The 24,837-nt window shown below is 32.4% G+C and overlaps 1 protein-coding gene across 3 annotated transcripts in view; it reads left to right on the top strand.

Annotated features, from left to right (window-relative positions):
- LOC118180330 (transmembrane protein 145-like) overlaps window positions 1-24,837 on the top strand; it is a 107,924-nt gene that overhangs the window by 74,560 nt on the left and 8,527 nt on the right. For all 3 annotated transcript variants that reach the window (XM_085815313.1, XM_085815312.1, XM_085815311.1), the window contains 2 exons: window positions 20,882-21,002; window positions 21,133-21,192. In XM_085815313.1, the coding sequence (XP_085671439.1) occupies window positions 20,882-21,002; window positions 21,133-21,192 (181 nt within the window). The remainder of the gene's footprint in view (window positions 1-20,881; window positions 21,003-21,132; window positions 21,193-24,837) is intronic.

Raw genomic sequence — 24,837 nt, 5'->3', positions numbered from 1 at the left:
TTAATAAATATACAATGCCTAACGTGTAAATAGCATTCTAGGGGTGTAAATAGCATTTCAGAAAAAAAAAAAAAAAAGTTCCAGTGTGCCGAGGAGCAGAGCGAATCACTCTACTTCCTGACAGGGAAAGAAAATTTCATTAGTGGGAGGAGCTAAATGACTTTAAACGGAAATGCATGTAGCATGATGTGTTGAGCAAAGTAGTAATGAAATGTGAAAGTATCATCTGAAAGCATCGAAAAGAGCGAGACTCATTGTCAGCTTAATGTTCTGTCGGCTAACTATCTGTATCGACAAAATATCCTCTCGGATAAATGTCCTTGTCGGCTAAATGTTCTGTCGGCTAAGTGTCCTTGTCAGCTAAATGTCCTGTCGGCTAACTGTCCTTTTCGGTTAAATGTTCTGTCGGCTAACTGTCTGTGTCGGCTAAATGTCCTATGGGCTAAGTGTCTATGTCAGCTAAGTGTCCATGTCGGCTAACTGGTGTCGGTAAGTGTCCGCGACTGGAGTAAAACTGTCATTTAATCTTTAACGGAATATTCATTGAATGTTAACGAACAAAGCTTCTACTGGGGTTATTTTTGAACTTTGTAAAACTATGTTTTCCCTGGCGTATGACATATAACAATAATTCAAGTATGAAATGAAACAAATGCATTGTTAAAGCATTATACTCTGAAATACCAATTAAAGAATTATTCTTTAGATCGGATATTTTTGTGATTCCTAATGTCTATTTTAACTGTGAATATTATTACCTTTTAATAAAATTTAGAGTTATTTCATTGTCTTAAGCTTGCTGAATATCAAAGCAGTTGCGACAGTAATTTTCAATATCACAGATATGAAAAATTATTTCCTTCACTTGCCACAATGCTTATCTTATTTTATTAAGAAAGAGCTAATAAAATTGCTTTATCTAATTTAAAATTTAAATGCAAAGAGTATCGTTTTAATCGAACATTCGATAACTACCAATTCTGGATCCTGACGCAGCAGCAAAGTGGTTTTAATCGTCATTTGATAACTACTAATTCTGATCCTTACGCAGTAGCAAAGTTATTTGCCGCAATAAAAGACAAGACAAAGAAGTTGGATTCTTGCAGTTTGCATTGGGATGTTCTTAATTTTACATAAATAATAAATAGTAATAAAGCAAATTATACAACTTAAATGTAGCCATATTAGAAAAAAATTTAAATGCACAAAATATGAGAGATTGATTTTCAAAACTCGGAAAGCCAAGTATTACCATTGGCAGAACAATAACTTTAATTTTCTGAAATGGATAACTTAATGTAAATTTCATCGCTTTGTGTCATGTACAGAAGACACAAATGTGATGCAGTTGCTATATTGATTTTCGTACATTTTATTAATTAAATAAAGAATACATAATTAAACGCACTAGGCAGATTTATTAATTAGATTTCTATACTTTTAAATTAGGTAAAAAATTGAAGGAATTCATGAAAGACATAGTATATTACACTGATTAGTATGGAATAGGTAAAGTGTTTAGCATAATTACTTGCAATGCCTGTACTTTTCAGATTTTTGTGAGGATTTTTTTAAATGCTAAGATTTGAAACGGCATTGCTTAACCATTTCTTGAAGTGTTGCATTATTATGTCAATCCTATGACGTGTTCAGTATGTTTTCATATAATAAGTCTAATTTAATGAATCTAATATCAATTTCCATATCCTTTCTTTCGTCGCATTCAGGACATGACTTGAAAATCTATGCACTTGCGTGGTCAGACTGCAACACGCAAGTTCATAAATTTTTCAGTTCACATATAGTCCCCTGAGAATTCTAAATGTATAGCATGATCGAGGGTAAAGAGCGGTTCTTTCAAATGAAAAAAATAAAAGTAGTTACTTTCATCGATTTGCATTGAAAGATACTATATGGAAATACACTAGTTGCTGTTTTAAATCCTTTTACATCAAACTTCTGGTTATTTAATAAGCCTCATTCCTTATGAACAATGTTTTGTGCATAAAAAATAAGAATAATAAGAGACATAAAAAATTCACTGTTCTATACATTCTAGTATCACTGGATTTTTCTGATAATGGTTCGATTCTGAAAGAATATGCAGCAAATTCTTACTATTATGTTTGTCACTTTAAAGTGACCATTTATTGACTGTTCAAGATCTTTTTTTTTTAATGTAAGTACAAAAGTATAAAAGACGAATTTATCAATTTTATTAAAAGCGTATTCACTTGGGTTTAATTCTCCTTAGGTAGCATCTCAAAAAATTTTTTGGATAGAAGTCGAGAAACATATTTCATATACGGCATAGCAAAGCAGTTACCTCTGTTAATTCATCAGTCAATACAACTTGGATAAAATTTGATATTAGAACCATTTCTTGTTTAAATTTTTATTTGGTAGTTTGGTACTCGCGTATTACACTCATGTCCATAAATTAAGGATAATGCAAAATCAGGCAAAGGAAGAGTTAGAAGGAAAACAAATTTGACTTATTTGTAAAGCTTATTTATTAAACAAAAGGTAAAGAGCAAAAAAGATTCTATATGTTTGATCCCTGCTAAAAATGCCCCGTAGAAAGTCAGTAAAACTTTTTATGGGTACCCATAACATTTTATGGGGTTTTATTGACTTTTACTGGTTTCTGTTGGTCTCTGTGGGTTTTTCTTATTGGTTTCAAAATGACCCATAGAAACCAGTAAAACTTTCTACTGGTACCTATAGAATTTTTGATGGTCTCTACTGACTTTTACTGGTTTCTATTGATCTCTGTGGGTTTTTCTTACTGGTATCACTTGACACCCATACAACCAACATCAATGACAGAACTTTGTACTGGTTTGCATAGGTTTATATTGAATTTTACTGGTTTTCTTACTGGTATCAATATAATAATAAATCTTCTGTTGGTTTATATGGGTTTATGCTATTTTTTTATCTGACGTTAATAGACTTCTTGTAAACAATAAAATTAACAGAATGAAAATATGATCTCTTTAAGACCATCAGAGTAACCAGGAAACGCAGGTGGTCGTTTTAGAGAGGGTTTTTACTAAATATGCTTATTTATTTGATTTAAAAATTGTTTTTCGGAAACAATAACAGTAATCATATACACCACACACAACGAGGTCTCTCTAAGGCGACCAGCCGCAAATAAAAATTCATCTTTGAAAGTGGTCGCCTTAGAGAGGTGATGCTCAATACCAATATATACTCACGTTCTCAGAGATACGGTTATCTCTTAGAGGTGGTCGTCTTAGGGAGTTTGCATCTACGGAATGAATCTCTCTAAGGCGACCAGCCACACTAGCAGAATTTTCTTTGTGAATGGTCGCCTTACAGAGGGAATATTCAATGCCAAAGTATACTTATGTTTTCAGAAATACTGGTTTCTTTCAGAGGCGGTCGTCTTAGGGAGGTGGTTTTTGCTACGAGTTGGTTCTCTGAATACACACATAAGCACTTACATTTCTGATATCACAAATAAACACCGGTATCAACCAACATCTCTTTAACGCGAACAAGTTCATTCACAATCGCAAAACTTTTCTCTCTGTTAACGCTGACGTGAAGAAAAAATTCCCCCTCCCTCCCCCACTCTCAGAAGTTTCCCAAACAAGCAATATGGCGCCGCCCTAGTTATTGTGCGATGGTGGTGTTATTTTCTTTGTGGTTGTAGTAATGCAATATATTACTTACTATGCTTTACTGTATTACAAATTTTACTATGTTTTACTGTTTAGAAATTAATAATAAATAATAAAATACCAGCACTGACTATGAATATACCACTAAAGCCATGCACGTGTAATCGTGTCTAATGTTTGAGAGAACGTTGCTGATAACTGACTAGTTGTGACATGGAGTTTCTGAGCGTGTAATTGATTTTCCATCTTTACTTTTATCCTGAAAAACAATGTGCTTAAAGACTGAAAAGTAATAATTTCAGACTTAATAATTTGGTTCAGTGATCAGATGCAGAAATATAGTTTTTGCATTCTACTGAAATTCTATTTTGGAAAATTTATTTTTTTGATTACAGTTTAGAAATACTTTTTTAAAGCTTGTTCATGTAAATGCTTTATCATTTGAATATTATGTACTAAAAAATTTGAGCATACCTTACTTAAAAATGATCTTGCATGATTCAATTTTCAATTTTTCGACTAATGTGATGTGGCCGAGCAAAAAGAATACTTTTTTACGTTTTAAAAAATGTACTAATTATATTTCGCGAGCAAAAAAGGTAAGTTTTATTAATGAAATAAACATTGAAATATTTAATGTGTTTATTACTTATTGAATGGGGTAGAGAAGACATACAAGCTTAAGGAATCTTTTTTCCACTACTAAAATTATGTGAAAATTTAGATGATCATAGTAGCTTACATTGTTTTTTCTTTTTGGTCTATTTTTCTTTACAAGTATGAGACTAGAACCACACTTTTACATTAAATATTTTGTGCTATTTTGTTAAAACACATACAATCATTTTTATGCATACTTTAATTTTCATTATTATTTGTTTGATGAAGAAAATTTCAAATGCATTTTTCATAAATTGCTTTTGAAATAGAAATAGATTTGTGAATAAGATTTATGTAATATTAAATGTACTAGTTTTGGGAGTATAAAAAGTGAATTATTTATTTAAAAAAAATTACATTAAGTTGAAACCTCATAGTGATTATTTTCTTAAATGACCACCTCTGGTAATGGCACATTTGTCAGGACAATAATTAAATAACAGGACTTAAAAAATCACTCATAGTTTTGTCAGGCTACAGGAAACTGCCATTATCTTGAATTGTGGAGTTGATTGTTTTAGGAACGTTTTGCTGTATACTCAATTGACTTCGGTGTAGTAATTTTTACTTGGGTATGAATTTTGCAGAGGTAATTGAAAGTTTTTACGAGACAATTAAAACCAAAGCTTTTCGGATCATGAGTCTTATAAGGGCACTGTTATAGCATTGCTTTCAAGTATAGTTAGATTAATATTTAAACATTATTTTCGGAAGCACTTCACAGAGAATCCGGTTGCTCTCTGCGGATGAAAACCCATATAAATAAATCTTCTGTACAGCCTTATACAAATGCAGTTAAAATTACTGTCATTACAATTAAGCGAATATAGCTACATTTGTTTACAAAAAGTTATTATTGCTAAATACTGCACTATATAAATTTCATTTGGCATTGTAATTTCAGAAAATGCTCAGCATGAGGTATTTTTATATTATATAATCTACTGTCAAAAACATTAGCTACCTTTTCAGTACTTTAAATTTTACTCTTTAGAATTTTTATTGTTCAAAATAATATTTCTATACATTTTCTAAAGTATTCTTTCTACAATAGAAATCTAAATAACTTACACTTAAAACACTGACTAAATTTATTCCAATAATGCATCGCTTTAATTAAATTTATGTTCCTTTGAGATGATATATGAAAAACCTTGTGTAATAATAAATTATTAATATATATATAGGTAAATGGTATTTTTATATATTTTTTCGGGTAAAGTGCATAATCGCCTACTTATTTATTTGGTACTTTTTACTAAAGTAAAAAGAATTGGATTTTTGTCAATTTTCTTTTGACTTTTTAAGTGAAAATAGGTCGATGTGTACCTGGATAGTCAAAGGAGTGCGCAATGACATTTTTGTGCAATTCTGGGATGTTTTTTTTAAGTGAAAATACATCGATGTGTACATGGATACCGAGTATGTGCAATTCTTAAAAACACGCCAAGCAGTGGGCGATTCCACGCTTTCCCCAATTTTCTATAGGAATTTAGTTTCATTAAATTAGTTATTTAGTATAATTATGTGTATATGAGTATATTCATACTTACTCAAATAGATGGAATTTTTACAGTACGAAAGTTGATCTTTTTTACATCAAGAACTACATATAGTATAAATACCCATTATATTATAGATTTTATTTATATAAAATCTGTGGAAGATTGTATAGCAAAGTGAGATACGGAATAAAACATTATACGCTATGAGATATTTCCTTAATTCCCGAACTGTGCGTTGAGAATTGGTATTTGTTGAGACTTGTAAATTTTTTAAAATTCGTTTTGTTACAATATAATTTATTGTATTTTGGGTATTATTAAGTTTATTATATGTTATCTTCATGTTTCATTTATCTTTTGATAGATACAGGTAACATTCAAAGTATTGTAATAAGGGGTCGACACAGTGTTTGTATATTATTATGGTTAATCTTTGGATTATGGTAACTTGGCGAAAATTTGGCGACCAACCCTGCTACAGCAACCTGCTAGTTTTGCTTTAGACACCATTTTGTTTCCACGAAGTAAAGGCAATTTTTTTTTTTTTTAACTCAAAATTTTTTTCAACAATCTGCTAGCCAAATTACTCTTATACTAGAACTTTTATGGAACAAAAATGCTTAATCATGACGAAGATTAGGTGCGAAATTCGGAGACAGCGCAGAATCGCAAACTGCTTGCCGCGTTTTTAAGAATTGCACATACACGGTATCATCCATGTACACGTCGACCTATTTTTACTTAAAAAAACATCCCAGAATTGCACAAAAATCGCATTGCGCACACTCTTGACTTTATCCATGTACACTGCTAAAGTTCTAGCTAGTAACCTTTATCGCCTTACCAAAATGTCGCCAAACTACCTGTTACCATATTCCAAAGATTAGCCATTATTATTTCTTCACTACATTATATTCTAGGATCCATCCTTTCTTCCATGCAAAACATCTATGTGTATGCGTGTCATAATAAACTGTAGGGTGTTACTATCAGTGGTAAGCGAGGCTTAAGGGGATAGCAAGTATGCTAAATTTGAACTCTATGTTAAGTTTCTAATTTGCAAGTCCCGTATTCTTTTTGCTTGCTTGTTAATAATGTTTCTTTTCCTGAAAATTTGGGTTTCTTCTAATTTTGTTTTTTAATTTGGTTTAGTGCATTGTAGGTAACTTAAAATTTAAGCAGATGCTAGAAACTACCATCCTTTGGCAATACATTTCTCATTAGGTATCAAATTGTTAAACAAGCTGATGTGATTAAATACAATTGTTTAATTTCCCAATTAAAGAACTGAAATACAAATATATGCAGTGAGATAGTATATGTATATAGTATTTATATTGAAATCAATAATATATATACAGTCAAAGTAATGATTCATCAAATGAAATGATATATACATATACTATCTCACTGCATATATTTGTATTTCAGTTCTTAATTGGGAAATTAAACAATTATATATATATATATAGTATATATATATATATAGTATATATATATATAGTATATATATATATATATATATATATATACGTAATAGATTCTGTAGTCGAATACAAGCAGCTGAATCCGTAATGAACAGCAAGAATTTTGACGGCTTAGAGATGTTGATACTCCAATCCACAATGAATAAGAAATTTGGCAGTCGAGGTAGATTTAATTCAACTTTTCTTTCAGCAAATATGTTGCAACCACAAACAAGTTGGCACATTATTTATGCCTATTCCAAAAAATTAACATTTTTGATAAATGTGTAGTAAGAAACAAGGAGCAGACAGACTGCAATCCAGCTAGGCCAAAGCTTAAAAAGCAAATACGTTATGTTAAGGGTGAAATCTTAATTCAGACCGAGTTAATTTTGGTTCTCGATGCATTTTTACACGTATTTGATAGTTAATACTGCTATAAAATTACTATTGGCTGTTTGAGTTTGAGTTCCTTTTACAACATCAAATTATGTAAGAGTCATATGACATGAATTAATCTCGAAGTGATGCAGTGCAGAAAGATTTCTGTTTTTAGAATAGAGAAGGAAAATTAATTTTATGCTGCTAATTTAATCTTTTGCTTATTCCTTATTTTTCTTACATATGTACATATATCATTCGATGGTTGTGAATCATGACTTTGGTTATTATCTTTCTCTTCATTTTATTTTCAAAATTATATAAAGGTAGTTTAAAATTTTGTAAAGAGAATTTATACAAATATTTTGTAATATGTTTGTAGATATTGACGTGCATTAAGGACAGGGGCTCGTAGGCTTCTAGATATTTAAAAATTTTTATTTGAATTGAATTTTATTTAAAATTACTTTACATGCTTTCTCAGCCATTTAGTTCTGTACATTTCAGTGCTAATTATGTACTTCTGCTGGTTTATGTTTTTATGGAAATTTGATTTACAGTTCTATTTTTGTGTATTGTTTTTTATAGGGATTCTGTATATGAATACCCGTGGAAATTTGGCCAATGGATATGCATATAAAGTTCTGATTTTTGGCTATGGGTTTTTACTGGAATTTTGTTTATAGTGCCTACAGTTCTACAGGTTTCTACAGAGATTTGGCCTACTCGTATCCGTACAATTGTACAGGTTTCTGTTTACAGGCATTTGGCCTACGGGTACCCGTACAACCGTACAGGTTTCTTTTTATGGGTTTTTACGGGTATTTGGCCTACGGGTACCCGTACAACCGTACGGGTTTCTTTTTATGGGTTTTTACGGGTATTTGGCCTACGGGTACCCGTACAACCGTACGGGGTTCTTTCTATGGGTTTTTACGAGGATTTGGCCTACGGGTACCCGTACAGTTGTACGGGTTTCTGTCTATGGGTTTTTACGGGGATTTGGCCTACGGGTACCCGCAGAGCTGTACGGATACCCGTAGGCCAATTCCCCGTAAAAAATTTTATGGGTTTCTACGGAGCATTTTTAGCAGGGATATTATTAAAAAAATTAGCGATTTTTTCTCCTTGGAGCAAATTACAAAAAAAACCTATTTACAAAAAAACAGTATTACATGGTTGGTATGATTGTTAATGCATTGTATGTTCCCCAGACGATGCAATACAGTCCGTACAACGCATAGGCATGCTGAGTATCAAATTATCGATCTGCTCTTGGGGGATATTACACCACTCAAAAAGCAATGCTCTCCGAAGTTCCGGTAGACATGTAGGAGGAGGTTGACGGGCTGCAACTCGTCGGCCAAGCATGCCCCACACGTACTCTACTGGATTCAAGTCCGGTGAGAATGCTGGCCAGTCCATATGGGTGATATCCTCCGATTGAAGGCATTCGATTACGATGTTTGCACAGTGAGGACGGGCGTTGTCATCCATAAACACAAATTGTGCGCCCATAGCGCTCCGAAACAAACGTACATGTTGTTCCAGAATGACGTCCCGATAGATTTGGCTTGTCATGGTTCCAATTTGAACATGCAGGTCAGTTCTGGAACCCAGAATAATTCCACCCCAAACGAGCACTCCTGTACCACCGTAACGGTGTCGTTCAATGATGTTTTCTTGGTGGTAACGGGTACCTGGAGCTCCCCATATGAAAGTCCTGCTGGAATCAAACTGCAAGCTAAACCTGGACTCGTCGTAAAACATCACACAAGCCCACTGTTGCGGTGTCCACAATGCATGCTCTCTACTCCATGCTAACCGCAGACGACAGTGAGTTGCAGTAAGTGGAACGCATCTGACAGATCTCCGAGCATATAGACCAATCTATCCTAAGCGTCTGTACACGGTCTGCCTTGAAACTGTCGTACTAGTGACTGAAGAGAGCTGACGAGACAGGTATGAGGCTGTGCTCCGCCTGTTTCTTTTGGCAGTAACTTCCAAATACTGGTCCTCATTCGGCGCTGTAACTCTAGGGCGACCTGTGCTGTAACGTCTACTCACATTACCATCATCTTGGAATCGTTGCCAAAGCCTGGAGATGACACTCTGGGCAATTCCAAGTTCGTCTGATATTTCCAGTTGGGTACACCCACATTCCAGACGGCCGATGATTCTACCACGTAAAAAATCATCCACATGTGTCTTTTGTGTCATAACTATTCGGTTATTGGACTGAAATGCTTATAAAGCGCCTGCGAACAATTTTACTTCTTTACCTGTATTCCTTATCTCTTACACTCTCGTCATTGTGACGTACCATCGGTGTCTTCTGGTTACTTCCTGAAATTTGCATATGATTCTTGAAGATGTGTGTAGTGATTTTACATGTGATATTGTTATTTTAGAGTTCGATTTCCGCGTGACTCCGAATTATCCTTAATTTATGGACATGAGTGTATTTCGCTGATCGTGTAATTTGGCGATTATCCTGGCAAAAATTTTTAATCATTCCTGCGGAATTCTGAAACGAACTTCTAACCGCAGCTTTTACAATAAAACATTCGCCACTCTTTCTACAAATCACCAAATAGCAACTGCTACTAAACCAGCTGTTCTGTTCCCCGTTCATAAATGCAAATTCTCTTTCTGTTAGCTATAAAGGAACCAAAGTTCATTTTAAAATGTTATTGTGTGACTTATCGGGGATCTGCAAATCTTATAGCGAAACATTCCACACTACAATCCACCAAATAATCACTTCTACTAATTTAGTTGTTCTTTTTCACAATCAATAAATGTACATTTTTTTCAACCAGCTGTAAACGAAGTTATAAACATCACTGTGTGGCTTATCAAGAATCAATTGGGGTTACAACAAATGAAAGCACAAATGCTATGAGTGTGTTGTGAAGCCACGCTTATTCATAATCGGGCTTAAATTACGTTTCATGGTGTCAGTTTCATGGTCGATAGGATAATACTTAAGTACCTTTCATTGTATCACCATAGCCGCGGACGGTTTTATTGTTTAAGTCGACAAAATATCTATAATACAGGGTTTAAAAGTCAGGACTGCCTGAAACCTGCTGGCCCGAAAGAACTTAGAGATTCAGCCAAAAACCACGATAATTACTTTAAATAAATATTAGTTATTTGTATATAATGTTTATGTAGGGGTTGCTTAAAGCATGAGTATTATTTAGCTTTAAAAAAATATGAATAAAAAACCTGCTGTTGTAATAGATAAATAACTAATTATGACAGAGAACATGAATAAATAATTTTTTAGTTGATATTGTCAGGCTTTTCTAATATGAAGAAAAATGTTGAAACTCCCAACTGTAAGTATAATTTTTTGCTGGGATCTTAATATATTTATTAAGATTATCTATATATTTAAAATAAAATAAGAAATTATTTATTATTAATTTCTTATTTTTTTCGAAACAAATGTCTGTTATAAAATTGAAATAATATTTATTCATGTTTGTATGTACAATTTCATTTTTTTTTCATTTTTCATAATTTTATGAATGTAGGAGGATAATACGAAAAGTAACAAACATAATTCCTTAATTGTGTAGTTATATTTCATGCGAATATAAGATGTATAAACGAGTTGCCAAGTGTACTTCAGTTCGAAGGTACCGTGTTCAGATTAAAGTGTTGTCTTAGGAAATCGAATAATTTTTCATTTTCCTTTCCGCGTCTACATTAAAATCTTCCATCATAATAATCGGTATGACTGTATTTATATTAAACTCTTCATCAATGAGAAAACTTGATTCTGAGTATCTCATAAGCGCATTAAAAGAGAAACAATTTTAAATCGGCTGAATTTACTGACAGATGAAGGCTTCTTCATTTATTTGAAAATAGTCTGTGATGTTGAAATTCTTTTGCTTTTTCTTTTACTAGCATTATAAGGTATTTCTCCCACCTTCTTAGCATGCCTTCGTAGTGTAGTAGAGTCAGCACGCTTGACTCGAATTCGAGAGGTCCGTGGTTCGAGTCCCGGCGAAGGCGTTGCTCAGTTTTCATCTTTTATGCTTCCAAAATAATCCTAATGTCTCTACAGCATTTAGTAGCATTTTGCTCGCTCTTCCTTTTCTTCTTCACTTATCTAAACAGCTACTCATTCTCTTCTCCGTTTCAACAAAGCTTTTTCGTGAAGTCTTTTTAAAATTTTAATAATTTCAAAGAAATAAAATTCACAAACTGTACAACCATTCACAACCGAATCCAACAAGCAACTAGCTGACCATTAAAATGCGCAGGAAAGTGCACAGCCACTCAGTGTACCTCCGCGCATCGTATGACTTCATCAGAATTCCAGTCATTTTCGCTAAATTTGTCTCTCCGCTGTGGCTGAACCGTAATTTAAAATTCAAAAATTCTTTTTGTATTTTGTAGTGTACACCTGCCTATCAAACGAAACATAAACCAACTCTCTATGTTTTGTAGTTGCGGAGATCTAAAAGCGTTTCGTAACCCGCAAAAGTGTCATAATTTTTCTTTTGTACTGACCACCATGGAGGAATCTAAGTCTACGTTAAACCACCATGGAGAATTTCATAGATTGTTTTACATCAAGGGGATAACGTAGTTTTGGTGAATGCTGTCTGCATGCAGATTTAACGTCTAGCGATACACTAAAGAATAAAAAAAATTACGTCGAATTTTGTCATGCAACTAGAAGTTGAGTACGCAAGTGGAGATAGGATAATGAGTTGAAATCGTTTTCTAGGTAATGGCTTTTTAAATGCAAAACACTGACAAGTTGAAGTAAATTTCTTCGAAACTTAAAAATTTCCATCATTAACGATTGCTCGTTATTATATCAAGCATATGGAGTGTAGCGTATTTTTTATAAAATTAATATTTTTCAGTATAATATATTAATGTAAGATAAATTGTCCATTATGGCACTGCATTAATCGATTTTTTTATTTTAAATAAATGAAATTTTTTTTGTTTAGTCAATAAAAGAAAACATCTTGATTTAAACTTCAGTTATAGAAAAGAAAATTTAAAGTCAGTGATGAGAGAACTTCTGTGAGACAACCACAGTAAATACGATTATTTTTTAACTCTCAAATTTTATTTTGCTCTTTCAATTTGTTAGCTTTTATTAAAAAAAGGTTTGAAATTTTGATAAAATTAGTTTCATTTTTGCATTAAAACAAATCAATAAATCTTCATATTGTTTATAAACTGAGAGATCATACTTTTCATTTGTTTATTCTTAGTTTTGTCTGAATAAACTTTGTTTAAATGAGTAGGTTTTCTTACCCAACAATTAGCAGCAATGAAAACTTTCTTGACATATTAAATCTGAATATCACTATTATATTTAAATGCTATACAACTTCTTTAAATATTTATTGTTCTTTAAGCGTTTTCGGGAGTAATTGTTAAAAATATTTTTAATTTTTTCTTAAATTCAGTGCTAAACAGAGATTAAAATGCGCCGAAGCCCATCGGATCCCGGCTGAGGTAGTTCTGACTTTTGAGATAAATCGTAATTCTAGCCAGAGCACCTAAATAAAAGTACTCCTGCACTTCTTGTATGTAAGTGAACCACAATTTGAGCAGACAAGTCTAGTTTTAATAATAAACAAATTTTAAAAATCGTTTCTAGCTTCTGAATGCATGCGTGTGTTTCTCTGGGAGTTAAATGTAATAAACTATGATTATGTAGCTTGCCAATTGATGGCGGTAGTGTTTTTCGTGCAAAAAAACTATGACGTCATATTTATATATATGTAAGCCTTCGTCTTTGGTGTTCGTCAATAAAAAACGTTCCACAGAACAAAGCTCTCTGTTTATTATCTTAAATCCGATGTAGTCTGATTAAAGAGAGACTTACATATTTCGTTCACTGGGAAACAAAATCTTTGATGGAGGTTGAGACTTTTAAAGAAAGAAAAGCCCTTATTACATGTCAAGAGCTCATTCTGCAAGAAGTGCAATGAATTTACGAAAACGGGTAAATTTTTCGTTCTGGAAAGTACTAAAAATGACTACCCTGGTCGTGCACATCCAACACTGTCTTCCTACTGCAGACTGTTCCTTGAAATAGTACATTATACCCTGCATTCCAAGGCTTAAATTCAGTTAAGGGCTGATAAATCTATTTCTAAGATTTTGAACGAATCGTAATTCCTGACAGAACCCCAAATAAGACGAGGTCCAATATAATTTACTTTATTAAACTATTTATCATTAATTTTTATTTATCTCTTTATATTATAGATTTTGGTATTCTTTGGTAGCATAAACTAATTTCAAATTCCTAACAGACATAGAGCGAATTATCGCTGTGCCTAGAATAGAAACAGAGTCTTGAAAATGTAGGTATCCGACCTCGTATAAAAGACGATTTTCGGTCAAAATTTCGATTTCTACTTTATTACATTATCTTAAAGAATACATCTTTAGCTATCAAATACAAGTTTTTGCTTGTTGATAGGTTAATTAGAACTGAAGTTATAAGCACTTTTCTGTAACTAAATAAACCGGAAGTTCCAATATTCTGGGCTGGAAGTGAGCGTTTAAATAGATATACCTATTTAGAAACTTTATTTATCGTCAAGATTTTGTAAATTATAAACCTGCGTACTAAGTTTAGATATTTTGTAATACATTTTAAGAATCTGGTGTTAGTTTTTCCCTTAATTTCGTATTTAGTTTGGCGCAGAGGGTATTCGACGTTGAATGTATGTGTTGCTGCTTTGTCGATTAGCGTTGACAAAGTGCTTGATTTGAAAGCTAAGTCACATTTTTGCATCATTTGCAACAAAATAAACAGAATGGCATGCAATCTTCAGCACGACATATGTAAAGCGTAATATAATTGTTCTGCAAATTACAAAGAAGCAGCTTCGGGTATGGAAGCAGATGGTACTTATTCCCTGTTTGAATGATCTATTACATTACGAAAGCTGAAGCACACGGAGTATTACGAGGATGGGGATTCTAAGAGGTTTTTAATTGTGAAAGATATATATGGTAAAGATTCGGTCAAGAAAGTGGAATGCATTGAACATGTACAGAAAAGGGTTGGTAGTGGACTACGAAAAGTAAAAAACTCCGCTCCTGAATTGAAAGGAAAAGGTAAACTGACTGATTCTTTTATTGATAAACTGCAGAATTAGGGATTGCAATTAGAAGTCATGTTTGAAACTTAATTGAGATGCAGCAGGTTGTACTAACTGCTTGTTCCATTGTAGCTCTTCTTCGAAGCTAGTGCTCTCCTCAATAATCAATGAATTGGTGCAACTATGAATGTGTGATTGCAGAAATATGAATGTGTGATTGCAGAAATCAGGAAAAAAATCAGAAAGAAAAAAATTAGGCAAAAACCTCTGGTATATCAATATATATTTTGAATTTAATTAAACCTACATATATGGAGTTGACTACATAAACAAGAGTTATTAAAAAGTGTCTACATGGCAAAACTCAAAATATCAAGGAACGTTTTAATTGCATTTTATTGCAAATTGTTCCGAAAGAAACATTCATAAACTTGCGAATATTAATGTTTGGAGCAAATGTAAGTGTTGTGTTATTTAATGATGGATTTATAGGTTTGCTTGAAGCATTTTCAAGGTTAGGTATGTGCCATGAATTTTATACTGAGCAGGGAATTCGAAAACTTGATAAAGTGCAAAATCATGACTTTTGGTGGCATTCCACAAGTTTTACAAAAACCCAAAGAAAAAATTACGCTTTGTTCGAAAGAAAAGGTGCAAAGTGTGGGAAGAAAAATAAGATGTTAAGTTAGAAAGCAGGGGAATTATAATCATCAGGGATGCTTCTTTCACTAAGAAATTGTTTTATGAAAACTTTAAACTTGTTTTCTGAAAAATGTTTTTTCTGTAAATATTGCCAATGGTAACAGCCATAACTCAAAATTTTATGGATAAAATTTAATGATACTTTCTATGCATGTTTCATATAATCTGATGCATGCTCTGAAGCAAAAGATTTTAGAAATATTAATTAGAAATTGAATTGTTACTTTTTATTTTTAGATTTTGGATGCAATAATAGGAAAATATACAGTAAATACTATACATTTTGACATATCTCAGGAATATATGAATATTTCTTAATTATTTTGATTCATTGCATACAAAACAAGTGTAAATATAAATACAAATTAAAAAAACTGCATATTTATATATACATTGCTCACCGTGGTTGTTGCCGTAAAGGCAAAATTTAAACAAAAAATTATCCTTTTTTTCATTATTTTTCAAAATTAAAATTACTTATCAATACATTTTAAATTGTTTTCACTCATTAATATGCTTATCTTCAAATTAATATGTTTATAGTTAAAATAAAAACCATTTTTAAAAAAACGGTACCCGAACGAGGTCGGATACCTTAAACAAACTCCTTTACACTTCTTAAACTTGACAAAGTCAGCCACCACTTGTGGCGAGGTAACTTAAAGTAACAGTCAATTTCAAGTTAAACTAACAGCCAAAGACTACACAAATTGATTTAACATGAAGTTGGCTCAAAATGTTTCACCAGCGTAAGAATTTAAATCCGACAACTATAACGCAACGCAAAATAATTATGATCTTATCAGACATAGCGAAACCTAGTAACGTGGTGTCGAGAGGCAGAAACACGTTCCGTCTTACAATTCCAAAAACTCTACTTGAACACTTTCCAACTAAATTTGCATTCTTCTAGGGAGATGGAAAGAAGCGACAGTAAGGATTTAAATCCTAATGACTGGTTAATTAAAATAATAATAGTAACCTTTCAACATTTTATTAAATTTTGATTTTAATTTAATTATTTTATTTTATTAGTTATTTTAGATTATTTCATTTTTAATTTATTATTTATTTTATTTTATTTTATTTTATTTTATTATTTATTTTATATTATTTTATTTTACCATTTATTTATTTTTTATTTTCTGTTAGACTTCCGTAGGACTCTGGTACTTCCAGTTTTAAAAATTAAGTCCGTGTTGCTAAAATTTTTTCAATTAAAGAAGGAAGGGCTTTTTAGTACAAGGATAGTTCCGTATTTCTTTTACGAATATCACTGCAATAAGATTTCATGAATAGATCTAATCGATGAAATTCTATTCCACATATCTTTATAGCAATTCTTTGTACCTGGTGCGTTTTAGTTAAAAACCTAATTTTCAAGATTTTATAAAATGGATATAACCGATTGCCAAAGGTTTCGAAATATTTTCTGTTTATGGTAGTCTTTGTGTACTTTTTCTTTACCACAGCGCCCATAGACATAACTTGCAGTGCGCAGTTGATGCGGTTACGTGATTAAGTTAAAAACGTAAGTAAAGCATATATTTCAAATTCATAACCAGTTTATGAAAAATATTAAATAAGTATATTTTTTTATAATAATGTCCTTAAAATATTTTAATTAGTTGGATGGATAAACCTGTTATTCACTTTTCATAGTCTTAAGTTCTGGAATCAACTTGAACGCAGCCATTAGCATTTTCTGTTTCATGTTGATCTTTCACATTATTTCACTTTTTTCACACTATTCTAAAAACTTTTCCATTAATCCCTTCAGCATTTTAAAAGTTTCTACATGTTCTACATGTGCAATGTAGTAAAAATATATCTAATAACGCGCAAACTGTATGCTAGCATACAGTAATTTTTCTCTACAAATGGATCATTAGCTAATGATCTATTTTTAGAGAAAAATTATTCTTAATTATTATTCTTAATTTATTATTCGAAATTTTAAATATTCTATTCGTGGTCTAATATTTACGATTTTAAAAATCGGGATCTAATATTTTTGTTGCATAATTGCTTTCATAAACTTATTTTTGTGTAAAATGAAGTCTAGTACGTAATTGATTTCCCACTGACTTACAGTATGTGGAATGATATAATATCTAGACCTATGGACTAGATATTATATCATTTTGGATTATGTACGTCCGTTAAAATAAAAATATTAAAAAAAGAGAAAGAAAATTACTCGTTACAAAGTCTGGGGTGTGCCGTAAATACGATTTTATTTCGGATTAACTGAGATTTCTGCATATCACTTTTACACACTTGCTGGCTAGAGAGAACAATACCTCCTACATACATGTATGTAGGAGGTACTGGACAGAAGCACCTTGGGCAATAACAATGAACTGATAGGCTCTGTACCAATGTTTACCCCCGCTTTCGACTCATGGAGGTAAGAAAGGGAGGAGGGGCCATTCCGCGCTAGAAGTGAAGCACTGCTTTGAAGCTTGGGTCACCAGACGGGGTGTTGTTTGTTTACATTCAGAAGCTCGCTTGACAAGATTCTGATAGTATTTCGACACACGACAGTTCCATAGAAATCGAAAAAGGGACACTCTCGCATGAAAGAAACATTCATAGTGTAATGGATAATAGCAATTTGTATAGTTTACTGACATTTACGCAAAAATCACATCTTGGTTATTTTTCGATAACTAACAACAGCGATTTTGATTATGAATTTGTTTTATAAAATTCTAAGCTGTTGCACTACAAAAATATAGATTTTAAGAAAATTGCTAAAAGAGATCTGCCAAAATTTATTTTCTAGAAGATTTGAAAAGTTTGAAACTTGATGGCTAAATGTAAATATAAAATTATGTATGTTAAAATATTTGTAATTAGGCACATAGGTCAGATTAAGTTTTTATTAAATAGAGTAACGCATGCAAGGGCTATCTGCCTAAAGAGAGAGATGCCATTGTGGAGGAATTTTGAAGAAAAACTGACCTTTGAGTGGGTATTAAAAATAATACTTTTAATTTTCACTCAAATTATATTCATATATATTTTTTATGTAAAACTTTCGGGTCTATGCTAAATTAGTGTAAATTACTTTACACGAAAAATATAGTGAATGCACAGAAATTAAAGATTTGCACATGCCGGAAATGATAAATAGGAAATATGTATGGGTATTTATGCATGTGCTTGCAAAAAGCATGTATCTGCCTTTGACAAAATACTTAAATATTCATTAAATTATTTATAAATGTATTTGAAATGAAGAATTTATTCACTTATAAACAACTGTGAAAGTACTGTGAAGAAATCTAATGATTAAATGTATCTAATTTATAATGATTATAAATGTTATCTAAATATATAATAACCTTAATATTGAATTGTAAACATAAATTGAAATCCTGTTGACAAATATTCTGTTGACTATCCTGTTGACTATTTAAGCAAGAATTGTTCGTATTGGAAAGCAATCTGTTAAAAGGTATTGTAAAGCAAATGATATGAGATGCGCACTTAAGAACGTAATAAAGAGTTTTGGAATATGTATTGTTGAAATGAAGGGTAAAAAAAAAAAAAATCTGATAAGTATAATTAAAAGAATTATTCACTTTACATTTTATAATAACTCAGTTACAAGTTTTAAATAATACTTAAAAAAAAAAAAAAAAAAACTTATTTTATTCCCTTTCAGAAATGTTCAGAGAAAGTCAAATACTATTTAATTCCTAATAATTCTCTAATTTAAAATGAACCGAATAGAGCATTAATTATAAATTGACTTACATTTTTCGATTTAAAAGAAGCCAAAAAATCATGTCATATTTAAGAAAGTATTTTAGGAAGAAGCTCTATAAATAGAAAAGAAATAATGCATAATTTTAATATTAATAATACAATAAACTTTGATCTTAATTTTTGTACCTTAACCGAATAAAACCGAATTACCTTAATTTTTTTTTTCTAATGTAATTAACGAAAACTTGTGAAAATATTTCATTCAAATTAAACCATTCTGAGAAAACTGTCCTGTGAAAAGTATAGCATTTAATTCCGTTCAGAATGAAATGTTGTTTAAAAATATGTTGTTTTCACATACTTAGGACTCTGAAGTGTTGTAGAAAAAGAAAATATATACATTTATATGTATATTTGCGACGTAATTACAAAATATTTACACCCGAACGCGTCAAATCCCATAGAACTCAATGGTAAATGACCCAATGTTTTGGTCACCACGTAGGGATCGCCGGTGCTTCAGAGCAGGGTACGGAGAAACTTGTTTAGGGCGACTCCTTCTTACTTCCTACCTCCATGTTTGGACTATTGCGCGGCTCATGGCTTACTTCCTACCTCCATGGAGCAGCTGCGGGAGGGGAGGTGGCGGTACTCATTTTGCCTTGTGCAATCTCTGAGGGTCTTAAATTTTACTCAAGTCTAAAATTCCTGAACCCCTTAAATTCTGTACTGCTCCCTAAATTCTAAAAATTTCGCCTTTAATTCTACTACTTCTAAGTTCTAAGTCTAGTGACTCTTCTAAGTTCTATAAATTCAACCAACCCTAGTTTTTGTTGCTTTGTCTCTTCTAAACTCTAAAACTTTGTCAATCCCTAAGTCCTGACACTCAATTGCGGCCGCACCAGTTGCGTGTGTTAGCATTCTTCTATCTGATATAAATAGTAACTGTATACAAGATATATAAAACTTATAAGAAAAGGAGAGGTTAAAAACCAGCTAGGCCCGTAAAGAACATTTGAACTTCCTAATTCCTGATATTACATATAAAACAATGTCAAATCATGAAAATAAAGAGAGAGCTAGCCTGCTTTCCAGTGTTTTTTGATAGGAAGACTAACCTAATGCGGAATTATTACTGGTGAAAATGTCCCCACAGCTAAAGCTGTAGAATTTCCATTTGCTAGAATTCTAGTAAAACCAAAGAAACTTTTTGCGCGTGAAGCTGCTAAAAATGTAATTGTAAAAGTAAAAAAAGTAGTAAATCCCAAAAACGGGAGACCTAGTCGGTCAAAATTGCGCGTGGAGCTGCAAATTTGCAAATAAGTTTATAAGGAAAGGAGAGGTTAAAAACCAGCTAGGGCCGTAAAGAAAAAGACACATTCATATTCTATACAAGACTAAGATATACACAGTGAAACTTCAATATTTCAGTGTCTACACGTCATCTTAATAAACTTAAACTGATAATCCGGAATCGCCGAAGTCCCGATGAATCTGAATCTTGGGCTTTGTATTGTATTACAAAAATTACTACATTATAATATAAAACGCGTTTGCAATTAGCATTTATGCTAGTTATAATAGTAGTCTAATATATATATATGTGTTCTAAATTTCTTACTTTATATATATATACGTAATATACCGGAGGTTAGATCATCGTTAACTTGTTCTTAAATATTTTATTTCAGGTTTCTTTCTGCCCCTGTCGTTATATTAATCTCTACTTTTATAGTGCCAAAATGGGTCAGAGAAAAGCTTCTCAACACCGTAGAATTATTCATATCAATCATTGCACATCTCACATTTTTTGTAAGTTTTATTCTTAAACTCTTCAGCGTGATCTAAAGTAAAATCTAAAAAAGTAATATCATTAATGGCATCTGTCAGAAAATAAAATATTTGGTTTAGCATTTAAATTTTATTTGTTTCATTTTTTCAGATTCTTACTAGACCATCGAAAGCAAATAAAAACTTTCCATATCATGTGCGAACTTCACAGGTAAGGAAAAAAACATTTTTTATTCAAAGAATAGACGGGCAATATTGTTGCGTGCGTACGGGTTCGTAATGAATTGAATGCAGATGTCCGATGAAAAGTGAATAAAATTTATTCTTATCACAACAAATGAAACAAAATGCTGAAATTTCCTCTCACAGATATTCGTACAATATCGCAATATCTCACAGTAGTTATGTTTTAAACTACTGAAATATAAATAGAACTCAAATTAAAAAACTCAGAGAAAGCTAATCCGATCTCACCGCGAATTCGCTACAATCAATCACAAGAACTAAGTAAACAACTTTGTAAGTAGCTGAATTGAGATGTTTTCCTTAGGCTTTTATAAGCTTTTTAATCAAACACTAGAATATTCTGATATTTTCTCGATTTTTCTGGATAGCAAAAGAGTACAATTACGAGATATCTATTTATTAAAATGTTAAATGCGCCTGCTCTTGTATTTTAATTTTTCCGACGTAGCTTTATCTTCAAATAAGTCTCGTGCTGCATTGCACGGGAATATAAAACAATTTTAACTACAAATTCTACTCAAATAGCTAAATAAATACAAAAAGCTTAACAATATATTTTAAATTCAGTCGTATATCAATTTAGTTGATAAATTAATTAGTTTGAGTTGATAATTAAATAAACTGCGGTGTGAAATTTAAAATGTATGATTTCTGGATGCATTTAGGTAATTAATGTACACATCTACTTTGTCCTTTTTTAATTTTTATTTATTTCCCCCTTTCTATTATAGAAAAGTTTGTCATGTTGATTTTAAACTAGATATTTTACCTAGAGAGTACATATATACTATTTATTAATCAATGTGGTTATGCTGTGAATGGAGTTCCATTTTCAATTTGAAGAATTTTAACATCTCTACTCTCTTCAATTTCATCATAGTATTTGAGAAATGAGGTAGAAAGTCCTGTCTTGAGGTTCGGACTACCAGTTTGCAGCAAATGGTTGATCTGTGTTAAAGGCGAATTCAAAGTGAAGCAAATAATTGTTAGTTAAAATGAAAATCAAAATCTTACATAGTTAACTACTTGAGTTTACTTTGTAGATATGTGCTGGAATATTATTTTAAAGCCAAAGGTGACTGTTAAATATTTACATAATCGCCTGTAGTAACGGCAACCGCCGTCAATAAAAGCAGGTGCTTTCCTTGGTAGCGGTGCAGTTCATTTTCAGTTCTAGCCAGAATAGACCTGCCCGGGAGAGAAGCCAGGGGATGATAGGTTCCGGTTCCAGTCTTGTTCCGGTTCCCGTCCTGTTCCGGTTCCAGTCGGGCCTTTTAAGTCCAAAACACGTAGGAGCTGAAGTCTGAATCCAAGCGAATGGAGATATATGCCGAAAGGGTTAGGTGGATTTTGTCTTTTTAAAGAAAGTGTTCTTCACCGTGCCGGCATAGCTGATAGTTTAAAGCATTTTGAATGTTTCCACCTAAGATGCCAAGTTTTCGTTTATGATGTTAAGTTTTCCATCATTTTGAAGTTCCAGTTAAATAAAACCTTTAAGTTTTAGACAAGGTTTTGTGTTCTTCAAAAAATTTTAGATTCGAAGTCAGATATATCACATAGAATTTAACGGGAAAAATAAACATTTGGCGCCAAGCGACAGGACATTGTCTGCAAGGTAAGCGACTTTTTTTATTTTGAATCATGGAAGCCTAGCACGAACTCAATACAGAAGACTATTTAGTAAAGCGTGTAATGAATTTGACAATGAAGAAACTAAATTTAATCAGGAAGAAAAATTAATTAAAATAAAAGTTATTGCCGAGAATGCAAAAGTTTTGTTTGATACTGAAATGAAAATACGAAAATTAATGTTTAAAGAAATTACAGATGAGACTTTACTTATTAAGGAAATAGATGAATCTGAATTATATTTTGATAGGTGGAGACTTATGGAAAGTAAACTAAAGGATCTCACCTCTAGTACCCCGAATGTAACTTTAATTGATCCGTCCTTTGTTCAGAATAAAATATTAACATTATCCGAAGATTAAATTGCCTATCTTTGATGGTAACGTGAAGAAATGGCTAGGATTTTGGGGGCAATTCCAAAAGATTGATAAAGATCCTACACTAGACAATAATGATAAATTTGCTTACTTGGCACAGGCTATGGAGAAGAATTCTCCCGCAGAGGAAATAGTTAAATGCTCTCCGCCAACTGGCGATAGTTACAGGAGCGCAATTGAAGCATTGCAAACGCGTTTTGGTAACAAAGAATTACTAACGGAGATTTATATTCGTGATTTGTTAACCCTTGTTATTCAAAAACAAAGTACACACTCTTTGCGGAAACTATACGATGAATTTGAATCTAATCTAAGAGCCTTGGAGATATTGGGAATAAATAGAGGCAAATATTGAGCGATATTATACCCATTGGTAAAATCAGCATTGCCGAATGAAGTTTTAAAAACGTGGGAGAGACTTAGGTTTTCGCGTAAAGGATCAGAAAGTTTAACCGGCGAAAACGCCAGAGTTAAGAGAAAGGGAATCTGACCTTGAGCGCCTTTTATGTTTCTTGCGCGGTGAAGTTGAAAGTGAGGAAAGAATTTCTTTAGCAGCTAAATCTTTCAATGTTTTCGATCGATTGGCTCACGGTAATAAGAAAGGTAATAAGGAAATTCGGGTTTAAAGATAAGAGAACCTCACTTAAAACCTACGGCAGCTGAACTGTTTACTTCTTCTCATGAAGTTTGAAAATGCTGCATATTTTGTTCCAGTATAAATCATGGTTCTACGGAATGTTTTCAGGCGCGTAACTTATCGTTGTCGGAAAGAGAAGTTTTGGTCCTAAGGACACGCTCTTGTTACCTGTGTCTGAAATCTGGACATTCTGTCAGGAGGTGTGTATTAAAAACAGTTTGTTTTACATGTGGTAAAAGGCATCATATTTTTCTATGTAAAGGCCATTCACAAATGAGTGAGACAAGGGCAACGGAACAGCCTCTAAATCAGGCTGAAACACTCGCCAACATTTCTTCAAGGTCTCCTAAAGTTTTGCTGCAAACAATAAGAGTAATTAAAGAAGATAAAAAATCTCGTTCGGCTCGAGCTATAATTGATACTGGTTCTCAAAGGTCGTATATTTTGCAAAGCACAGCTCAAGATATGGGTTATAGGTATACGGTAAAGGAATACCTTAGCCACGCATTATTTGGCGGTACAACGACCAGTTTGTGTGAACATAAAGTTTACAAAATTCATTTAATACGTCTGGCTCGTACAGCTGTAATTTTGATACGTTAAGTCAGCCTGTTATTTGTAATAATATACCTTCTATTGGAAAGGAATATGGCTTAAAGAGCTTGCTGACTGTGGAATAAGTTTAACAGATCGTTTAGAAGGACCTATAGAAATTTTAATAGGAGCCGATTTTGCAGGACGATTATTAACGGGAAATCGTAAACAAATTTCAAACGGTCTTGTAGCTATTGAGACAAAGTTAGGACGGACGGTTATGGGAAAAACCGGGGAGTTGAATAATGAAGGTTCAACGTTCTTAAAGAGGCTTGTATTTCTGATTTATGGGCCCTCGACTCGCTTGGTATTACGGACCCATCCGAACAAAAGAGTAAATTGGAATTGTATGAGGCTACCAGGCAACATTTTC

The sequence above is a fragment of the Stegodyphus dumicola genome, chromosome 4, assembly GCF_044657685.1.
Source record: "Stegodyphus dumicola isolate Sdum_Otavi_A_Nest chromosome 4, ASM4465768v1".
Classification (NCBI taxonomy): Eukaryota; Metazoa; Arthropoda; class Arachnida; order Araneae; family Eresidae; genus Stegodyphus; species Stegodyphus dumicola.
The sequence above is the reverse complement of the archived record's forward strand: the minus strand, read 5'-3'. Positions and strand labels throughout refer to the sequence as shown.